The following is a 23,143-nucleotide window of genomic DNA, read 5'->3' as shown; positions in this document are numbered from 1 at the left end:
TCTCCATTGCTAACACACTAGAACTGAATCGTTTGGCCCAATTTTCCAAAGCATTCATAAAAACATGGCCTATGTCAATAAAAGGAATCATTTGTAATGAAAATGTTTGTGGAAATCCAATGAAAAATGGACCTTTATTTGTATGTTTTTTCTCAATTGCTAACACACAATTCATGAAACAAATAAACCATTTTCTTGCAACTGTAAACACAATATCTAAACTACACACCAACTTGTACAAACTTCATTATCTTTTGTCAGACTCAAACTTTGGCCTCAGATGACACACAAACCTGTCAAAGTGATCTTACTATAACAACGCCGTTGTTTCCATTGTCATAGTTGTCATTATTGCATTAGTTGTCATTATTGCATTATTGTTGTTTTTGTTTGTTTAGTTTTGTTTAAGCAGAATTAATACTTTTAAAAAAATTTAAAATTGAAAGTAGATTAAATCTGTTCTGGGTTATTTTGTTATTTTTTGGCATTGTCTTTTTTTTTTTGTCATGTCGGTGAGTCCATCTAATTTGTAACTTTCTTAATATAAGAATGGGGAAGGAGTTTATAAGATTTTTTTTCCTCATCCTACTCTTGTTCTTCTTGTCATGGAATGTATTTTTGTTGTGTTTGTTGGATTGTTGTTGTGGCATTTCATGTTGCATTACCATGAAAAGAGAATACATAAATATATTGTAACTGAAAGTGGTCAAATACACACACTACTTCAATGCCTGTGAGATCAATTCAAAACATTGTTACAAGAACCTCCTTTTGTGAAACAGGAATCCTTTTGCAAGTCAATGACCGTTACAGCATACAAAATAAATAGAGGGGTGCAAATACAGTAAAATTCAGCAGTAAACAAAACCAAACAACTGAATATACAGTAAACACACATTGGAAAATACAGTCAGTTACGGTAAGTAAACAAATAAAAACAGCATCCATGCCAAGTTGCAAGACAACATTTGTTATATCCATATTCTTTAGTTTTCTGATAGACTTTCTCTGCTCTGTCTAGACAATCAATAGTTAATTTTGTGACTCTTGAGGTATTATATTGTGTATCCCTGTTAAATGAGAACGTGGTTAAATCTGTGCAAAATGATGCTGAAAACTGTGAGCAAACTGAGAAAGCAGGTGAAATGTCTTTGTTTGGGGAACTGTATGAATGGTTTGGAAAACTGTTCCAAATAATTAGCTATTAAGTAAGGAAATGACATTCATTGTTTAGATTCATGAATGAAAAGAAATAGCGAAGAACAGCATTTATTTCCAATATAAATAAAAACGTTATCTCTATCAACTTTAAGTTTATACATAAAATATTAGACAAGGATTATGTGTGTGCATGCAAACAAAAAAGTTTTTTTTTTTTTTAATCGAAATCATATATTTACATACACTGTGCTCCTCTGATTCTGCGCGCGTTTTCTTTCAGAAAACCTCGTAGGCGCTTAATTCAAAATTAACGGTCATTTCTACTCGACTTACTGACTACGACAGTATCCGTCTCTTGGCCACGCCACCGAGATACATTGGTATTTTTAATGAGAGACATTTTCAATAAATTAATAAATGTTTGGTGCAGCCCTCCACACCCCTCGGAGCGTCCTCTCTTCGTGTCGATCGCTCGTACTGTAGGAGGCGCTGTAACTTTCTTTTTGTTCTTCGTTAAAACCACTGAAGGAGCACTCCGACGGTAAGTGTTTAGTCTGTTTTACATTAACGTTATTCCTTTTGGCTGAGTATGTGCTTGTTGTTTTGTCTCTAGTGTTCTAATGAGCTTGAATGAAGCTTTTAATCGCCAGCTTTATGAAAAATAACCGTAGGCTAACCATAACATGTCCTGTTGTTGCAATTCAGTCACTAGGTTTTAACCATTATATTTGTAGTGAACAATTGCTTTTATATTAACACAATTTTCAAAACTAGACACTAAAACTCGGTAGAAATCAGACATAGAAATCAGTTCAGATATTCAGAAATCAGAATATCTGAAGCATTTTTTATAATATTCCTGATCTGTCCTGGCTCAATGTTGTAATGATACAAACAATCTTCTATGTAGTTCAGCTCTTGTTCAATCATTTTGAGTTTAATTCAGTGTCAGTCCATTTTAAATGCGTATTATATTAACTATAATGTGTTTTTGTTCAGATGTTGAGCATGAAAGCACAGGTGGATGTGGTCTGCTGTAAATCAGTAGGAACTGATCTGTCCATGCTGGATATTGAGGATTTCATCACAGAAATCTGTCAGCTGAAGAAAGAGGTGGCTTCACTGGAGGCAAAGCTGAGAGAAAGAGGAGACAAACTGAACAGAGAGGTTTGAACAGATCTTCATTTCATCTTTAGCTGCTAATATGGACTGATTGTTGTGTGAATCGATGTCTTATTGTTAATCATACTCTCACTAGATATATTACTGATTGTGTTTGTCAGGATGTGGAGCAGGTTTGGGTGCGTGAGACTGATGGGACAGAAGCTCAGGATTCAGTCTGGAGCGTCAGAGATCAGAGATCCAGAGACACACAGGACTCAGAGCTCAGCCTCACTTTACTCTGTTATACTGACGCTCAGGATCATGAATCCACTGATCAAACCTCTGACTGTAACGCTGGAGAACAGCAGATGCTGCAGACGCCGCTGAAGATGTGCTCCGTCAAACTGGTGGACTGCAGGAACCTGATCGAGAGCAGAGGAGAAGAAATCACCGTTAAGGAAGAACCAAACTCTGTAAAGGAAGAACAAGACACTGATGATGAAGAACAACACACTGTAAAGGAAGAACAACACACTGATGAGGAAGAACAAAACACTGATGAGGAAGAGGAGGTTTATGAAGATCAGAATAATGATGAGGATGATGACTTTGTTCCTTCAGGTGTGTTTCTTCCTTTTATGACCAGATATACTGAATTAACAGAATTGCTATTAAATCCCCTTAAATGGATACTCCACTCCAAAATGTTTCACAATCATGTCGTTCCAAACCTGTAAAAGCTTGGTTTGTCCTCGGAACATTTTTTTAAGATATAAAGATTTAAGATTTAAGATATTCCGGGTGAAAACCGGGAGGCTTCTGTTTGTCCCATAGACTACCAAGAAAAATACATTGTCAAGGTCCAGAAAAGTATGAAAATAATTGTCAGAATACCGTATTTTCTGGACTATAAGTCACACTTTTTATCATAGTTTGGCTGGTCCTGCGACTTATAGTCAGGTGCGACTTATTTATCAAAATTAATTTAATATGAACCAAGAGAAATGAACTAAGAGATATGAACCAAGAAACATTACCGTCTACAGCTGCGAGAGGGCGCTCTAATGCTGCTCAGTGCTCCTGTAGTCTACACTGAGCAGCATAGACTGCCCTCTCGCGACTGTAGTCGGTAATATTTTTCTCTTGGTTCTAAATAAATGCAACTTATAGTCCAGTGCGATTTATATATGTTTTTTCCCTCATCATGACTTATTTCTGGACTGATGCGACTTATACTCAGGTGCGACTTATAGTCCGAAAAATACGGTAGTCCATCTGCCATCAGTGGTTCAACCAAAACACCATGAAGTGACGAGAATACTTTTTGAATGTGAAGAAAACTAATAAGCACAGTGCACGCTCTTCTGTGTCAAGCTAAAAGCATCAAGCTTTGCCTATGTTATTGTTTTGAAAATGCGACCTCTAGCAGCAAAAACTTACATATTGTGCCTTTAACTGTTACATTTACTTTAAAATATTACTAATACAGCTTAATCTAATCATGACAAACTATATGTAGTTGGAAAGGTCTAAGACTCCTAAATAGATATTTACCATGGACATGGTACTTTAAAATCGTTTAGCAGGCTCCTCCCCCTTAAGAGGCTTTTCCACTGCATGGTACGACTCTGCTCAGCTTGGTTTGGTCAGTTTAGTATGGTTTAAGAGTAGGTGGGATTATTCATGTATCATTATTGTTGCGCCGCCTCTACTGCCGTGACTCCTGAAAATACAGTACATTTCATTCCGCGTCGCCACATCTCTCTGCTCTCAATGAAAGGAACGTCTGTATTTCCTCAACGGACAACGAAACCTGGTTGTTAAAAAAAAGCGCTCGTTTGATCTTTCGCTGGCTGTGTGGATTTAAAGGGTTAGTTCACCCAAAAATGAAAATTATGTCATTAATAACTCACCCTTATGCTGTTCCAAACATGTAAGGCCTCCTTTTATCTTCGGAACACAGTTTAAGATATTTTAGATTTAGTCCGAGAGCTCTCAGTCCCTCCATTGAAACTGTGTGTACGGTATACTGTCCATGTCCAGAAAGGTAAGAAAAACATCATCAAAGTAGTCCATGTGACATCAGAGGGTCCGTTGGAATTTTTTGAAGCGTCGAAAATACATTTTGGTCCAAAAATAGCAAAAACGACGACTTTATTCAGCATTGTCTCCTCTTCCGTGTCTGTGTGAGAGAGAGTTCAAAACAAAGCAGTCTGGATATCCGGTTCATGAACGAATCATTCAGTTCACCAAATCGAACTGAATCGTTTTAAACGGTTCGCATCTCTAATATGCAATAACCCACAAATGACTTAAGCTGTTAACTTTTTTAATGTGGCTGACACTCCCTCTGAGTTCAAACAAACCAATATCCCGGAGTAATTCATGCACTCAAACAGTATCTGACTGAACTTCTGTGATGAACACCAAGCCGAGCCAGATAACGAACAATAGACTGACTCGTTCACTGAGAGCTCTCGGACTAAATCTAAAATATCTTAAACTGTGTTCCGAAGATGAAAGGAGGCCTTACATGTTTGGAACAGCATAAGGGTGAGTTATTAATGACATAATTTTCATTTTTGGGCGAACTAACCCTTTAAATGTAGCGGTTGTGTTTGTTTCTCAAGTTCAGTTACGCAGGTAGTGACGATTCTCTTTGGGGCAATCCATGATCAGCAGAGCTGATTTTAATTCAGCGCAAATGACGCCACACAAATTGAGAGTTTGGTGCCAAATTTTACAAAAGTTCAGATTTTTCAACTCGTGCAATCAAAACGCAGGAGTTGAAAAAACTGAACTTGGGTGAAATTTCGCACCGCGTTAACCAGTCACAAGCTTACTATAGTAGTGACGTGATTATTGCAAGCAGATACATTTTTCAGGTTTTATTTCTTGTTCAGCAAAGCAAAGTTATAACTGTGAATGGGTGGATTGTGAGAATTTAAAAGAATAGCTCCCAGATTTAAAATTTTGTCATCATTTACTTACGTTTATGTCATTACAGACCTGTATAACCTTCCTATGTTGAACACAAAAGATATTTTGAAAAATGTTGGGACCTGAACAGCTGATGAGCACCATTGACTTCCATAGTAGTTTTTTTTTGTCCTTCTATAGAAGTCAATGGTGCTCATCAAATGTTCGGATCCCAGCATTTTTCAAAATATCTTTTTTTGTGTTCAACAGAAGAAAGAAATGCATACAGATTTGTAACAATATAGGCCCGTCATGAGACGATTCCTGTTCAAGGGCTCTCATATGTTTACATATACATAAATTTGCATTAACATAGCCGATGCATTTCTGGTCATGCTCATGCATTAACTGAGAACATACTTGTCTGAACTGCTGCTGCTCAAATGCGGTTAATCCTTAAAATGCCAGTGCAGTAATGCATATTTTTGTTCCAAACACTGAATTAAATTTGGTTGGAATTTATCATTTTCACGATTAATAGGAATACAGATTTTGTGTCAAACCTAGCTACCACCCCTCATTATGCTCTTTGCCACTCCAATTATAAAAGACTGAATAGCATTTGTTGCATCTAAGGAACCGAGAACATTATAGAAAAAGTTAGATATTTTATTCAAATGTTGTTCCTTTCAGATGACAACGCTGGTTCATCTTCTGATGGAGAAACTGCCTCCACTTCCAAAGACCAATGGACAGTGACAGACTGTGGAGAAACATTGAGCAAGCATAGTCATTTAGCAACACAGGAGATAAACTACACAAAACCGAAAGACTTCAGCTGCAACATATGCAACATCAGTTTTCCAACCTTCAAAGAGAAGAGACTTCATTCAAAAGAGCACAGCGTGAAGAAGGAGTTTCGCTGCGAACAGTGCGGGAAGGATTTTTTCACCACTCCTTATAATATGAAAGCTCATATAAAGACACACGAAGAAAAGTCTCTTCAGTGCAACGAATGCAACAAGTATTTCCGCAATAAACGAGATCTTTCAAGTCATAAGAGAATTCACACGGGTGAAAAACCGTACAAGTGTCCTCAATGTGAGAAGAGCTTCAGGCAGACATATCATCTGAAGAGACATATACTCACGCACAGCAATGAGAGACCGTATCAGTGCAATGAATGTGGAAAACCTTTTAGAAGCTTAGCGTCACTAAATGTACACCAAAAAATGCACTCTGATGACAAACCGTATCAGTGCCCTCACTGTGAGAAGAGCTTCAAATATGGAATCAGTCTGAAGAACCATGTGTTAATGCACAAAAATGAAAGACCGTTTCAGTGCAGTGAATGTGGGAAAACTTTTACAAACTCTGCTTCTCTAAAGTTACACCGAAAAATGCACTCTGATGACAAACCGTATCAGTGTTCACACTGTGAGAAACGTTTCTATCATTCGACTCACAGAAAATCTCATGAGCGGACTCACACTGGAGAGAAACCGTACCTGTGCTCCGACTGTGGGAAGAGCTTCGCTAGTTCATTTGCTTTCAAAATTCATCAGAGAAGTCACACCGGAGAAAGACCTTATCCCTGTAGTAATTGTGGAAAGAGTTTCTATAAGCTAAATGACGTAAAACTACACCAGAGGACTCATACAGGAGAAAAACCTTTTAAATGCTCACTTTGTGACAAGACTTTCGCCGTATCAACTTCCCTGAAGACCCATGAACGAATACATACAGGAGAGAAACCTTACTGCTGCTCCATCTGCGGAGAGAGATTCGCTTTTAAATGGAGCTTTCAGAGCCACAAGAAGAAGCACGCTGCTCCGGAATCATCATAGCTTCATCAGGCAGACTGGCCACTTGGACATTCTGGAGAAGTCCAGAACAGACGCTAATCCATCTGATGGCAGTCGGCTTAAGAAAAAGTGTCAGATTAAGTAATGTTGATGGCCAACAAAAGGGGTTGCTAATGCAATCTATATTTGCTGATAAAAAATTTTTTTACTTTCCCGAAGGAGAGTGGCTCATGTTGGCAAGCAAAAGACGTAAAGATAAAGGCAGTTGAGGAGAAGCTTAAAGGAAAAAAAGTGAACAGTTACATCATGTTACCTTTGTTAGCCTCTCTCACTAGGCTACATGGCATGTAGCCTATAGCACTGTGGTAAAATCCCAGGACACCCCGATAGCCTGAGCGTCCACTGCTATTTATCACTCTGCATCGTCTGGCATGAATATCCATTCATTCATATAGAGACCGCAGCGATACTACAACGGGTTAATTTTAGTTGATACAATAGGCTAATACATTTATTTCAGTCCTAATTTGTAATGGTTTTACTTATTGTAATGAAAATTTTATTGGTTTTAATGGAAACTGTAAGAGCGCCTGTTGGTCTCTACTGGTAATTGGTCGCCTTCTAATCATGGTTTTTGTTAAAGCCACTAAATTCTAATGTAATATGTCCCAAAACACACTTGAGGAAACCATTATTTAATGTTTAAAGGTCCCGTTCTTCGTGATCCCATGTTTTAAACTTTAGTTAGTGTGTAATGTTGTTGTTAGAGTATAAATAATATCTGTAAAATTCTGAAGCTCAAAGTTCAATGCCAAGCGAGATATTTTATTTATCAGAATTTACCTTCAAAAAACAATCTGTTTTGACTACATCCCTCTAGTTCCTGCAGTAATGACGTCACTAAAACAGTTTTTTGACTAACCTCCGCCCACGTGAATTCACAAAAAGGAAGAGCTGCGTTTTTGTTTGTCGCCATGTCATCGAAACGCTGTTATTTTCATCTCGGAGTCCAATTATCTTTGTTTGGGCTTCACGCTGTACTTAGAGATCGATGGTAACAATTTATGTTTAACTCGGTTCCCGAAAATGATAATCTACATGTAAAACTATGTGCAGCACATTTTGCTGAGGACAGCTTCCTCAGTCTCAATCAGTTTAATGCCGGATTCGCACAAAGATTATTCTTAAAAGATGGAGCAGTTCCCTCTTTGTCTGGAGAATGCGTTGTTTATGGACCACAACCGGTAAGTGTATTTTATTATTTAAGTATTAAGTATTTTATTATTTAAACATCTCCAGCACATGCTCCTGCCCTCTTGCTTCTCAAAACTTGTCCAAAACTAGCCCAATCGCGTTTCCAGGAGGGCAGCATGTGCTCAGCTGCTGTCGAATCACAACACAGGAATGGCTGGCCCAATCAGAACTCGTTACGTATTTCTGTAGGAGGGAATTCATAGAACAAGGAAGTCATCAGCCTGTTTTTATGACAGTGAAAACAGCGGTATACAGATAGGTGAATTGTGTGGAAAAATAGGCCTACTGTGTTTTTTTACACGCGAAACATGAACACATGTTATATTGCACACTGTAAACACAATCAAAGATTCAAAAAAGTACGCAAAATGGGACCTTTAAATGTTGATAGTTTGTAATGTTATTTGTAGTGGAAATCATTTAAATTTCTGTGATGGTTTCTATCGTTTTTGTCAGAGGGGCACCATGGGCTTTGTGATGTTATTTGCCATAAATGCAATATGATTGCTGTAATATTGTGAGATAGTATAGTGATTGTTTGTAGTTATGATGGACCTATTTGGGAGGAAATCCAGGGCCACTTTTTACTCCCAGTCCATCCCTCTTAATTCGTTTTTTTGTCAAAAAAAAAAAAAAAAGTTATAGGAACATTATTTGTGGTTGTAAAAATAAAAATCTAAACCAAGATTGTCAGTGTAACTAATTGCAGTTAAGAATGCAAGTTTAATTAATTTTTGTCTCTGATAGCATGTATTTGTAGTTGATTTGCTTTATTTCTTCTTTTATAGTAAAAGTACTAAATCATTAATATTGTGAAATTTTATTTCAGTACAAAATTCACTGTTTTATATTTGACTAAACATGATCCTTCATGAATCATTACAGGCTGTGCTGCTAGAAATTTGTGTTATTACAGTAAAATTGTCCTGCTGAATGAAGTGTGGAAACTGACATTCAGGATTCATGAATATCAACAGAAAGAGCAGAGAAGCCTTCTTTTCAAATACAAATAAAAATGTTCTCTGTAATAACACTACAGCTAAAACTGAAAGAAAAAAAATGTTACAAAAAATAACGCACACATCCTTCTGCGCGCCTTTTCTCCCGTCTTCCACAGAAAACCGCGAACTCGCGTAATTAAAAAATTAACGGTCATTTATATTCCATTTACCGAGTGACTGACTAACATTCGTTTATATATTTATTTAATAATTTCGTAAATACAGTCTGTCTCTTGACAACGCTATGGAATACATGTGCATTTTTATTAAGAGAAATTAGGTTTTGAGTAAACCTCCACACATCTGCCGGAGCGTCTTGTCTTCATCTCGATCGCTCGTACTTCAGGAGGCGCTGTAACATTCCTTTGTTTTCCGGTAAAACCACTGTAGAAAGAACGAAAACTGACTGGAGCACATGTACGGTACATTCAGTGTTGTCCGTTTTGTTTATCCATGTGTTATTGCTGTAGCTTACTATTGTTTCATCCTTCAAAATTCGCGATTTAAAAAGCTGCAATGACAGATTTAACACACTTAAAAGAAAATAACATTTTTTTTTTTTGTTATCATTATTATTATTATTATTATTACTATTAATTCAGAATTAATTTTGGTCTCATTACATACAAGTAAAAATGCATACATGTTGTCTTTTCGGATATATGCTCAAGGGCTTTTACGTTTACACAGGCTACTTTCATCCAGACACATTTAACATACAGGCCTACATTTTTCAGTTGAATCCATGATTCTTATGAGCAACACTTTACAAATTTCTTTAATAAAAGTTTTGTGGTGGTGGTAATATGTAATTTTCATTTAATAAGTGTTTATTATCAACTAGTTTGATACGTAATTCTATTACATGATGTAACTAGTTACTTCACAAGAAGTCAGTTCTAGGTAGTTCAGCTCTTGTTCAGTCAAATAATCATTTTGAGTTTAAAATAAATCAGTGTCTATTAATTATAAATGCGTCTTTTATCACAAAGTGTTTGTGTTCAGTTGTTGAGCATGAAAGCGCAGGTGGATGTGGTCTGCTGTAAATCAGTAGGAACTGATCTGTCCATGCTGGATATTGAGGATTTCATCACAGAAATCTGTCAGCTGAAGAAAGAGGTGGCTTTACTGGAGGCAAAGCTGAGAGAAAGAGGAGACAAACTGAACAGAGAGGTTTGAACAGATCTTCATTTCATCTTTAGCTGCTAATATGGACTGATAGTTGTGTGAATCAATGTCTTATTGTTAATCATACTCTCACTAGATATATTACTGATTGTGTTTGTCAGGATGTGGAGCAGGTTTGGGTGCGTGAGACTGATGGGACAGAAGCTCAGGATTCAGTCTGGAGCGTCAGAGATCAGAGATCCAGAGACACACAGGACTCAGAGCTCAGCCTCACTTTACTCTGTTATACTGACGCTCAGGATCATGAATCCACTGATCAAACCTCTGACTGTAACGCTGGAGAACAGCAGATGCTGCAGACGCCGCTGAAGATGTGCTCCGTCAAACTGGTGGACTGCAGGAACCTGATCGAGAGCAGAGGAGAAGAAACCACTGCAGAGAAACAACAACAACACACTGATGAGGAAGAGGAGGAGGAGGAGGAGGAAGAACAGAATAATGATGAGGATGATGACATTGTTCCTGCAGGTACGTTTCTTCTTCTTATGACCAGATAAGAATTATTAACAAAATGTATAAGTATCATGTATGTATAGACCTAAATTCATGTGGAGCAGAATGTGTTGTTAATTCTGCCAATTTGAGACACAGAGAAAGGAGTACAATGAGCTGTACATGTAAAATATATAGAGTTTGCCAGATCGGGTGAATTTCTTTCCAGCTGGGGGTATTGCATTTGATTGTGTGGGTCAAAATTGATTTGAGTGATGAGGATGAACATCAGAATGAGGATGAGGATTATGACTTTGCCACCACAAACCAGAGTATGAGCAGAGAATCATTAAAATCTGAAAGTTTTAGGAGGTTATAGTTCTGAAAGATTTTATGGATGTTGTTTCCGTGGGCCCTAAAAGTCTTAAATTAAGTGTTATCAAATTTAAAAAAAAAAAAAAAAATCTTAAATTGTACAACAGAAGTCGTAAAAGGTTAGTTCACCCCAAAAAATTAAAATTCTGTCATTAATCACTCACCCTTGTGTTGTTCCAAACCTATAAGACCTTAGTTCATCTTCAGAACACAAATTAAGATTTTTTTATTAAATCCAAGAACTTTCTGACCCTTCATAAACAGCAGCACAACTCCAATGTCCCTAGGTCCAGAAACGTAGCAAGGACATCAGTATAATATATTAGACATTCAACTGTAATTTTACATAGCTACAAGAATACTTTTTTTGCTAAAAGAAATCAATAATAACATAATTTATTCAGGAATTCTCCATGAGTTACCATCTTTTGCCACTTTGGAGAGTACACCAGAACGTAATTAGCATTGTTTAAGTTCAGTAGACAGTGCACCCATGCTGAACGTAAACAATGCTGATTATGTAATTATTGTTTTCTTTGTGCATAAAAAGTATTCTCGCTGCTTTATAAACTTATGGTTGAATCGCTGATGTCACATGGACTGCTTTACCTTGCTATGTTTCTGGGCCTGGGAACATTTCGGTTGCATTGTTGTCTATGCTGGGTCAGAAACCTCTCAGATTTAATAAAAAAATATCTTATTTGATGTTCCGAAGATAAACAAAGGTCTTACCCAATTTGGAACGACATAAGGGTGAGTAATTAATTACATAATTTTCAGTTTTGGGTGAACTAACCCTTTAATTATCATTTTAAAATGTCTTAAATTTGGGGAATAGGAAGTATGTTGGTTAATGTTACTTTTAAACTTATGTTTAAACTTCTAAAGAATGTGATTTCATTGAATAAAAAGGAGCACTGCATGTTTCAAAGTTAAAACGTGGAAGTTGTGTTTAAAAAAAAAAAAAGTGATGTGACAAACAGCCAAGTATGGTGACCCATACTCAGAATTCGTGCTCTGCATTTAACCCATCGAAAGTTCCCAAACCCACCTACAGCAGTGAACATACACCTGGAGCAGTGGGCAGCCATTTTTGCTGCGGCGCCCAGGGAACAATTGAAGTCTCGGTGCCTTGCTCAAGGACACCTCAGTTGTGGTATTGCCAACCCGAGACTCAAACCCACAACCCTAGGGTTAGGAGTCAAACTCTCTAACCACTAGGCCACGGCTTCCCAAAATAATAAATTTTATTATGAGCACATTGTTCTTTGTGTACAGCCATTACTGGGGAAATCACTGTGTTTCTGCCATTCCAAAAGTGCCACCAACTGGCAGAGAATGAATGTACATTTCCAATAAACCCAGCTGCTATTTTTGTTCAGACCCAGTTATACAAGTTTGAACACGCCCATGGTGCAATACATACACATGGAGCAGCATTTGTTGTAGATTCTGGCAATCTGAGGAACTGAGAATGGGATTTGGACCTGCAAGCATGTAATATTTCACAGTGCCACAGACATGAATGCGAGCCAGTGGATATCATACGAGAAACATATTTCGTGTTGGAACAGGTTTGAAAGTCGGAGCTTAAAATAAAGCTGCTTCAGTTTCACTGATGACTGAAGTGTTATTCTTATTTAGGCTTTAGGTCTATAATTCATTGTAGGCTATAATAGACCTTTTCAATGAGTACCCTAAGCTAATAGCTTAATCTTTTATTATCCACACAGCCCAGTCATGTGGTGATGCTCTATGAAATGATTGGCGACCCAATTAATTGTAATATTAATTAAATAATAATAAAAGTAACCTAATAGTAATAACCAGAATGTAACAAGCCTACATTAATTGGAAATACCAAATATACTATAAATAATCACAATTTAATGCTTTGGACAATATCTCTGGCTATAATAGATGGCTACGTGATATTCCTCTTTTAACGCACCACATCGTCTTATGGCGGGGCCCCCAACATGACCCAACCCCCACCGGGTTCCCGTCAGCTTTGACACTGGCACTAAGACAGTTTGTTTTATTTTGTCTGATCATTCAGTTGTAGAAATTAGATAATTCATGCAAATTTTTGTTCTTTTCAGATGACAGCGCTGGTTCATCTTCTCATAGAGAAAATGCCTCTACATCCAAAGAGCTATGGACAGTGAGGGAGTGTGGAGAAACATTGAGCAAACACAGTCAGTTAGTGAGACCTGAGAGAAAACACAAAGAACAGAAAGAGGACACCTGCAAGATCTGCAACATCAGTTTTCCGACCTTCAAAGAGAGAACAATTCATTCAAAAGAGCACAGCGTGAAGAAGGAGTTTCACTGCGAACAGTGCGGGAAGGATTTCTTCACCACTCTTAATAATATGAGAGCTCATATTAGGGGACACAGCGAAAAGTCTTTTCAGTGCAACAAATGTAGCAAGTTTTTCCGCAACAAATGAGAACTTTCTCTTCATATGAGAATCCACACAGGTGAAAAACCGTACAAGTGTCCTCAATGTGAGAAGAGCTTCACCTGTGGATCTCATCTGAAGAGACATCTACTCACACACAGCAATGAGAGACCGCATCAGTGCAACGAATGTGGAAAACCTTTTGTAAGCTTAGCTTATCTAAAGAAACACCAGGAAATACACTCAGATGACAAACCGTATCAGTGTTCACACTGCGAGAAGAGCTTCAAACATGCAATCAGTCTGAAGAACCATCTATTAATGTACACCAATGAGAGACCGCATCAATGCAGTCAATGTGGGAAAACTTTTACAAACGTAGCTTCTCTACGCTCACACCGAAGAATACACTTTGACAAACGTTATCAGTGTTCACACTGTGAGAAACGTTTCTATCATTTGAATAATCTGAAAAGCCATGAGAGGATTCACACCGGAGAGAAACCGTACCTGTGCTCCGACTGCGGGAAGAACTTTGCTGGTTCATATACTTTCAAAGTTCATCAGAGAAGTCACACAGGAGAAAGACCTTATCCTTGTAGTGATTGTGGGAAAAGTTTCTATAAGCTAAGTGCCTTAAAAGTGCACAAGAGGACTCATACAGGAGAAAAACCTTTTAAATGCTCACTTTGTGACAAGGCTTTTGCTCGAGCAGGTTACCTGAAGATCCATGAACGAATACATACAGGAGAGAAACCTTACTGCTGCTCCATCTGTGGCATGAGATTCGCTTCTAAATGGAGTTTTCTGATGCACCAGAAGAAACACGCTGCTCCAGAATCATCATAGCTTCTTCATGTAATTATTTCCAGGCTGTGGAAAAAACACCTTACAGTGTTTTTTGGTTATAAAAAATAAATCATTAAGACTAAGAAAACAAGCAGTTTGTAAATTAAAAGATTCCTAGTCTGAAAGGGGTAAGTTTTTTTAAAGAATAAAATTAGAATAGAGAGTACTACATGATACACAATAAAGTTTAAGTTACTCGATAAAGAGTGACTGAACTCGAAGGTTTAATACCAGTGAAACTCTGAAATCACAGCACAGTTTCATAAATGTATCTATATCTATACAATCTTTTATCTTTTAAACCGACCAGATTGGTATATCATCTGCAAAGTTCATGTTCTCCATTATGTACTTCATGAAACACTTCCTCTAGTCTGTGTGAAGTTAAAAGTGCAACATTAAGGTGTGCATTAGCTTTTAGTGTTCTGCAAAAAATAAGACTTTCCTCTTCTAAAGAAACGTACTAACACACAGCGAGGAGAGACCGCATCAGTGCCCTCACTGCGAGAAAAGCTCTGGAAAAACATCAACTCATCAAAACATCAACTACCCAGACAGCACACATACGTTGTGCCGATGTCGAGCCGACCTACAAAACTCCATCGGGACGATATCGCTCAGGGAGCGTTTGCTAATAGGCAAGATGTCTCGGCGACGTCGGCCTCTGATCGGAAATGCTCTCCGGCCGATGCTGAGACGATACATCCCGGCCGCTCAGCGTGGACGCGGTTCACCGGCGTTTTGCTCATCGTTACGGACCACCCGCGGCTACCGCCGCTGGTTTATAATAAAACAATACACACCACTCTCAAGAACAGATGCAACTTTATTAATATTTTCATTTATTTCATATTACATGTACAAATACATTAACATTTACCAGATGCTTTGATCAAAAGTGGATAATTCGGGATTATTTGTAGTCTTTTGAAAATTAACCATGATTTTACTACAGCTTTTGCAGTAAAACCATAGAAAAAACTAAATCAACCATAGTTTTACTACAATCACCATGATTTTACTACAGCTTTTGCAGTAAACCCATAGTAAAAACAAAAATAACCATTACTACAGTCCTTGCATGGTTAAATGTTGTATGAGTATAGCACCTTTTGACAATACTTATTTCAAAGTAGGTTTACAGGAAATGCATGTTTCAAGGTTACAGTTTAAAAAGCCAGAGATGACTGAGACTCACTGAGAAGACCATCTAGTTCATAATAAAAAGTCATGTGTTCAGTGCTGTCAGCATCGCATGCGAACTTTATGCCAAGAACTTTTTAAAAAGAGTTACATAAACACAAAATAAAACCAGGCAAACAATACTAATTAAGCAATTAAAACGTTTTAAATTGCATGATAAAAGTTCAAAAATATTTTCTGATAAAATCTTACTAAACAAGTCTCTAGTTTTGTATTCAGTTAACATTAACATTATCTTTCAACATTTTTAAAGTGATGCTTACAAATAAAAGGGGACATGTAGGTCCACATAACTCAGAGAGTAAATATTGTTCATTTACAGATATAAGAGACGTTACAATAAAGCAGTTTGAAAATCATCAAATTTACCCTTATAGGCAAAATAAGGATAATATTTGTTTTGTGTGTCCAATGTTTTGTGTGTTCATGCACAGTTGTCGTCTGTAGTCTTTGTGAGCGTTGGTGTCATCTGAAGTCTTCACAAGTAAGTTTGGATTCAGTCTGGAGCTGGTGTAATCTCTAGAAACCTTGGGATGGCCATCCTGAGATAGAGACAGGAAATAAAAAGGAGAAAGTTTAGAATAGCTGCTGCTGTTCATATTATTTCAGACAAAATATTATTTATTTAATCACATATAACTGGAGTGCATGGTTATTAGAGGTGTTGTGTGAATACTAAACTATGTATTTTAATTTAATTTAAACAACAACAAAAAAGTGTGTCCGAGCCCCAAATATTATTTGGAAGGCTATTTTCAAAGTAAAATACCAATAGGTTTTGCTTCCTTTAGTGGACTTTGATAAATTCTTGGGTGTTAGAATTTAGTGACCTCACTACAGGCCATGCACCATAGATGCTGCTGCCTCAATTTGAGCTTATTTTGCTATATATATATATATATATATATATATATATCTGATTTAATCACAAGTAGGTTTAATAAACGCACATCCACTTCCAATTCACCAATCAATAAACAAAAATCGACACTGCCACTAATGCTCTCAAAAATCAGTTTATTGATGAAGTGTTTCACGTGATCCCTGTAAATGTAATATTTGTGGAACAGGCATCTCTTTAGAATGGAATATACATTTCAGTAGGTGGAACATTATATTTGTAATTTATACTACCGTTAAAAGTTTGGGGTCAGTACAATTTTTTTTACGTCTTTGAGAAAAGTCTCTTCTGCTCACCAAGGCTGCCTTTATTTGATCAAAAGCAAGTAAAAAAAACTGTAATATTGTGAAATATTACAATTTAACAACAGTTTTCTACGTGAATATATTGTGAAATGTAATTTATTTCTGTGATCTAAGCTAATTTTTATTACTCCAGTCTTCAGTGTCACATGATCCTTCAGAAGTCATTCTGATTTGCTGCTCAATAAACATTTTCAATTATTATCACTGTCTTATCAATTATCAAAAGTTAAAACAGACATTTCTGTTTCAAACACTGTACTGTTTTAAAACTCTATTCATCAAAGAATCCTGAAAAAGTGAAGGAACACAGCGGTTTTCAACACTGATAATAGTCAGAAATGTTTCTTCAGAAGCAAATCAGAATATAAGAATGATTTCTGAAGATCATGTGACACTTGAAGACTGGAGTAATGATGCTGAAAATCCAGCTTTACCATCACAGGAATAAATGACTTCTCTAAATATATTCAAATAGAAAACTATTATTTTAAATTGTAGTGAATTGTATTCATTTCATAAATTAAACTGTGGTTGCCATAAAAGACAAAAAACCATACCTTCCCAAACTTATGATACAGTTGTGTATGTTCAAGATTGTACTTACTGGTCCTGCAGTTTATAGCATCTTGGAGATGTTGTCTGACAGCAGCGGTGGGCTGACAGGGTGAGCAGGGCTCTGCTGGCCCTATAAAAAACAAAATTGTGTGAAAAAAGCTTTTAAAGACTATTTAGTTATCATTTACATTTGTCTAATGTTCACAAATTGCTTGTGATTAGTTTAGTTGAGGTTGACCTGGAATATCCTACATTACAAAAAGTCTATGGCCAGCACTACAGATTGTGCTACCCCTTTGTTGAAAGAAGTCACATCTGATTTGTTACAAGCATTAGTGACAGAATCATCAGCCAATCAAATTTTGACATTCAATGACAGCACACCCTCTGGGTCTAGAGACGTGCCCAGTGCTACCCCCAGCGTTAGACTGCCCTTTTAGTCAGGGATTTCCAAAGTACGAAAGTGAAATTAAATGAAAAGAAAATACAGCCTACAGACCTGGTTGCCAATCTACTAAAATGCTTTTTTAAGGTGCTAGTTTGCAGAAAAAAAGAGAATAACTGAGAAATGAAGACCTACAACTGAGAAAGGAAGACCTACACCTAAACTGAAGGCCAGCAACATTTTTATGCACCATTTCAAAGATTGCAACTACGAGTGCTATGAGTGGCTAACAGTTAACACCAAGCACAAGTTATTTTGTTGGTCGTGATTACTTTTTAATCTGAGTCAAGGGACATGAAAAGAGTTCTTTATTATTTGATGAGTATCGTATCATGCACATTGTTATAACAGAGGTCGACCGATTCATTGGTTTTGCTGGTTAATCGGCACCAATAGTTGATTTGTAGAACTATCGGTTATCTGCAAAATCCATGGAGATAATTTTCCGTGTTGCGTTTGTTTTGCCATGTGACACTGTGCGCTGCACAGAGTGGGAAACTTCAAACGCGAGTTTAAATGCAGCCGTTCACATAGTTTTCTATTAAATAACATTATATTAATCTCAAATCATTGTAAATTTACATAATGACTTCACCCTAGGCTATAAATTATGTACTGTGCATTTTACAGCAAAACGTTGGTCTTTCTGTGGTTCTAATACAGTCTGTATGCTTCATATAGAAAGCTGTAATACAGATTGCGCGTTTTCTTTCCGTTTGCTCTTTTTTTTTTTAACACTGAACTTTAAACACATATGCCACATAGTTCATTCCTGAAGCAAACTTATGTCCGTTTGGTGATTAAATAAACAGTTTTAGACCGCTGCTTGTATTGAATGTGACGCATCCGGTGTGTGTGATAACTGTCACTTCTCAAAGAAGCTGCACATGATTAGATAATCATGCACTGTTCTAAAATAGCAGCAAATAAAATGTGATGCATTCGGTGTGTAGGGTTGGGTATCGTTTGAATTTTATCGATTCCAATTCCGATTCTGCTTATCGATTCCTGGTTTCGATTCCAATAAGATAAAAAATCCAATATAAAAAAATTAAGTCAAACATTTAGATGTCAAACATGTTTCCGTCTTTTTACAAAGCATTCTGTTACAGCTGAATAACACGAGCAAAAATCAGCAGCTTACAAAACACTGCAAGAGGAATTTTGCCTGTGCTTAAAAAAAAAAAATACCATAGCAAAAACAATTAATTAATAAAAATATTAAAGTGTTAAAGACAAGTAACCAGTCAGTAGTAAGATATGAACAAACAAATCAATTAGCAATATCCTAAATACAACTAAACAAAATTTCAGGTACAGAAACTGTAATTAAAAGTTTAAAAACACTGCATAGTTTTCTTTTTATAAATAAAATAAAGATTAATCAAAGTTATTAAATATATTCAGTCGAGATCAGTGAATTATTTTCTTTTGTTTCTTTTGTTCTTTGATTAACATTAATGACAGACAGCGCATTTATTAGGCTGTTGTCTCTTTAAACAAAAATACTGTACGTGTGTGTTTTCTTTCTCATCTGTTTACATTCATGTAAGACAAAAAAGTTTGTGTTTATGATGATATACTGATGTAGTTTTCTGTATATTGGTCGACAAATATGAAAGAAGTCAGTTTCGGCTCCGAACAACCTTTTCTACAGTGGAAATACATGGAATGGTCCGAGAATGGACACAAACCCGGGAACCCACAGCGCGACCGCAGATCGCTGCTCTCATTCAGTATCTATTTTGTTCAGTATTCATTTTAAAAACTATTGGTTTATAAATCGGTATCGGCCAGTGTGGTCCAAACTAGCTATCAGTATTGGAAAAATCCACTATCGGTCGATCTCTAGTTGATAATACTGTGGTGGTGTGTGGATGTCCAGAAAAAAAAAAGACCAAATCAATACCGGTGGCTACTGGTGATACACTGAGGTCTAATGAAGCGAAATGATCGGTATTTAGGAGAAAATGAACACTACTTACAACAGTATTACCTTTAATCCATAGCCTGGGCAACCAGCTGTCAGCACGTTCACAACTGTCCATAGAAACTGTCTATAGAACGTGACTTCTCTGTCGCATGACAACAGATGCACGCGCGAGATACTGGAGCTGATGACGCTGTTTGCCAGCGCAGCATCGTGATGTCTATCAGCTATCGGCGATGGATGATGGCATCGTCAATCAGGCCAACCCTAACCAGGATGACATAATTAAACAATTGTACACAACTGTTGTACACAGTTTTTATAATTTATTAGCTAAACAAATGCACAGCTTCCACCAACAAAAACAAATAGTTAAAGCAAGAGTACAGCACCAACTGCTGTTACCCGGATGAGCCTGTGTTATTACATTTTACAGGTTTTTATCCAGGGACAACATGCATCGGAATGTCGCAACTGACCAATCAGAATCAAGTACCCACAGAGCCATGTAATAAAAGTAATTAGCTAATGGTAAACTAATAATTTACAAAACATGACTGTGTTCATAGATGATTAATAAGTGATGTTAATATTTTTATCTATGTTCTGTAGATTAAGTTATAAATAACTTACAAAGCTTTCTGCACCCACAATCTAAAGTGCAAACTACTCATCAGTTGTAAATGTAAACTTTCCTGTTACAGGTTGGTTGATTGTGTGTATGTGTGTGTTGGTGTGTGTGTATATATATATATATATATATATATATATATATATATATATATATATATATATATATATATATATATATACACATACGCACACACAACTGAAAACCACAAAGTTTGTAAAACATTTACAACTGATGAGTAGTTTACACCTTAGATTGGGGGGTGCAGAAAGCTTTGTAAATGATTTATACTGTTTATTGAGATAATAGTACAATGTTGACATTTCAATGATTTATAAGTGATTCATAATATATTAACTAGTAACTATTAAAAATTAAGGATCTGTTTTAACTAGTTACTATTAAAAATTAAGGATCTGTTTGATTTTTTTCGTGATTTTATTTTTTTTAAGATTGCTTATGAAAGATGTGTAAATCATATCATATTAATCATTAGTGAATGTATATTCATGTCACTTGTAAATTATTTATAACTTAATCTACAGAACATAGATAAAAATATTAACATCATTTATTTCAATGAACACAGTCATGTTTTGTAAATAATTAGTTAATCATAATCGAATTACTTGTAAATGACTTTTAAAATGAATTTACAAAAAGTACACAAATTATTAGTATGTCACTTATTAAGCGCTTATGAATGTTTTGTAAATGATTAGTTCATCATTAACTACTCACTTAAAAGTGACTTACATATGAACTTTATTATAAATTGTTACCAAAAAGTCACCCACACCTTGGATGACCTGAGGGAAAGTAAATTAACAGCAAATTTTCATTTTTGGGGTGAACTATCCCTTTAACCCACACTAATCTAGCCTACTGCTGAAGTTGTTGATCAGCCCCGTCATTGTTGTTGAGAGCCTGTGTGGGGCATAATATGTGCATTAAGGGGCGGTCACACTGCACTTTTCGTTCCACTGACTTCCATTCATACGCATGCGAATGCGTCAGACCGGAAACCCAGGCTCATGCGAAAATTTTCGCATTTCGCTGCATTCGAAAGTTCAAGTTTGGTGAACCTTGACCTGCGAATTCGCATCACGTGAAGTCGTGGGACCAGTAGATGAATGATACGTCACTGCGTGACCTCTCTGTACAGAAATTTAAAAATGAAGTGCTAATTTTAGCCGTAGCGCAGCATCCTATTTTATATAATACATATTTAAAAGATAATTAAAAAAGAAGCTGCATGGTTCGCAGTGTCAATGGAAACAGGAACAGATGGCACATTTGAAAGAGGACACGTTCTATATTTTTTTTATTGTTTAGTGTGTATATTTATAGAGAGAGAGAGAGACAGAGTGCAATATAATAAGACGCTTTCGACGCCATCGCCAAAGACACAGTAAAAGCACAGATTAACCCATGTTGTGATAAGGGGAAACCGTTATATCTTGCTCCCGCCCATATTCGCAGCGGCGTCCGAAATAATTTTGCACGTTCAAAGGCTAGTGTGACCGCACCTTTACACATACGGCTGCGTTAGCTGTAACAGATGTGTAAGATGTGTACAGGTATCTAACTGTTGTTTACTGAAGGCCCTGACTGAAACCTCACGGTACTCACTGTCTGACAGCAGGTTCACTCAGACTCTGATCGTCATCACTGAAGAATCCAGGAACAAAACAAGCAATCTGACACAGAGTCAACAATATTTACTCTGCAGTTCCAGGTTCATTAGAAGGAAACAAGCTAGAGTAGAGGTGAAATGGAGATAAAAGACAGAATAATACATAACAATTATAATAACATGTAATATACATATTCTACTACTAAAAATATAATCTTAAAATAACACAATCTATATTTTTAGTTTTAGGTTGAGTGTGACTCACGTTATGATGTCAGGGACTTCTTAAAATTGGTGAAATGTATTCTGAAAAAGGCATATTCATGTTTTTCATGAGCTTCTTCAGGTCACCTGTATTTCTAAGTCAGAATCTCCCTTCAGAAATGTTGAAATCTTGGAGCTTCACTTCTGTTCTGTAGAGTTTCTTTCTGTCCTCCTGAAATCACAGAACAATTTGTATTAATATCTGTTTATCATGAAATATCGAAACTAATGTGAACTTGATTTCAGCCGATTACACTCTCAGTGTGACGTCATCGATTCAGTAAATCAGCCTTTTCCAATAACATACTGACAAATCACCAGCAAAACATTCAAAGTGCCATCAAAATATCTCATACACACACGAAGATTTGATTAAAAGCCCTGAGTTTCATCAACAAGAGCTCAATCTATATAGTTAGCCTACCTGAAAACTGCTAAGATGCTAACGGACTTTTTCGAAGAAACTAAACCGTTTCTATAAAATAAATTTAATTGAAACATGTCAATAACAAGCAAGAAACGTGTCAGGAACATTTGTATGTAATATTTGTGTGATTTTAGCGACTAAACTTACCCAAAACAGTGTAAACTGCAGCGAGAGACGGAGATTACTGCTTGCCAGTAACGGTTTTTGTGTTGACGCCCCGTTTCCATGGCAACTCTGCTCCCCGATTGAGCAGGACTAACGCGCACACAGCATTTACACAAACAAACATCTAGAGTTAAAAAATTACATTTATAAAGTACAGTCTTATTCAATAATTAATTTAAATATCATTTT

The 23,143-nt window shown here is 36.6% G+C and overlaps 3 protein-coding genes and 1 long non-coding RNA gene across 6 annotated transcripts in view; 3 read left to right on the top strand and 1 right to left on the bottom strand.

Moving 5' to 3' along the window:
- LOC127949529 (zinc finger and SCAN domain-containing protein 31) overlaps window positions 1–13,691 on the top strand; it is a 47,850-nt gene extending 34,159 nt beyond the window's left edge. Inside the window, exons 2-4 of the mRNA XM_052546982.1 lie at window positions 2,161–2,328; window positions 10,534–10,900; window positions 13,342–13,691. Coding sequence (XP_052402942.1) covers window positions 2,161–2,328; window positions 10,534–10,900; window positions 13,342–13,691 — 885 coding nt within the window. The remainder of the gene's footprint in view (window positions 1–2,160; window positions 2,329–10,533; window positions 10,901–13,341) is intronic.
- Window positions 1–23,143, top strand: part of LOC127949471 (zinc finger protein 501) — a 167,043-nt gene that overhangs the window by 116,444 nt on the left and 27,456 nt on the right. The window lies entirely within an intron of this gene.
- Window positions 1,680–23,143, top strand: part of LOC127949455 (zinc finger protein 664) — an 80,593-nt gene continuing 59,129 nt past the window's right edge. The window contains exon 1 of the mRNA XM_052546787.1: window positions 1,680–1,702. The gene's annotated coding sequence lies outside the window, so the exon portion shown is untranslated. The remainder of the gene's footprint in view (window positions 1,703–23,143) is intronic.
- LOC127949565 (uncharacterized) lies at window positions 15,301–23,058 on the bottom strand. 3 transcript variants are annotated; one of them, XR_008152310.1, is made up of 7 exons: window positions 22,937–23,052; window positions 22,787–22,837; window positions 22,364–22,534; window positions 22,095–22,220; window positions 19,887–20,098; window positions 17,506–17,586; window positions 15,301–16,237 (listed from the first exon to the last, which is right to left on the bottom strand). It is a non-coding gene; the product is annotated as an uncharacterized LOC127949565 (long non-coding RNA). The 3 variants fall into 3 exon arrangements; XR_008152309.1 differs by lacking the exon at window positions 22,787–22,837 and having other exon boundaries at window positions 22,937–23,058; XR_008152311.1 differs by lacking the exon at window positions 22,787–22,837 and having other exon boundaries at window positions 19,898–20,098; window positions 22,937–23,058.

This window comes from Carassius gibelio, chromosome B1 (assembly GCF_023724105.1).
Source record: "Carassius gibelio isolate Cgi1373 ecotype wild population from Czech Republic chromosome B1, carGib1.2-hapl.c, whole genome shotgun sequence".
NCBI classification, from domain to species: Eukaryota; Metazoa; Chordata; class Actinopteri; order Cypriniformes; family Cyprinidae; genus Carassius; species Carassius gibelio.
Note: the sequence above shows the minus strand (reverse complement) of the source record. Positions and strands in the feature narration are given on the sequence as shown.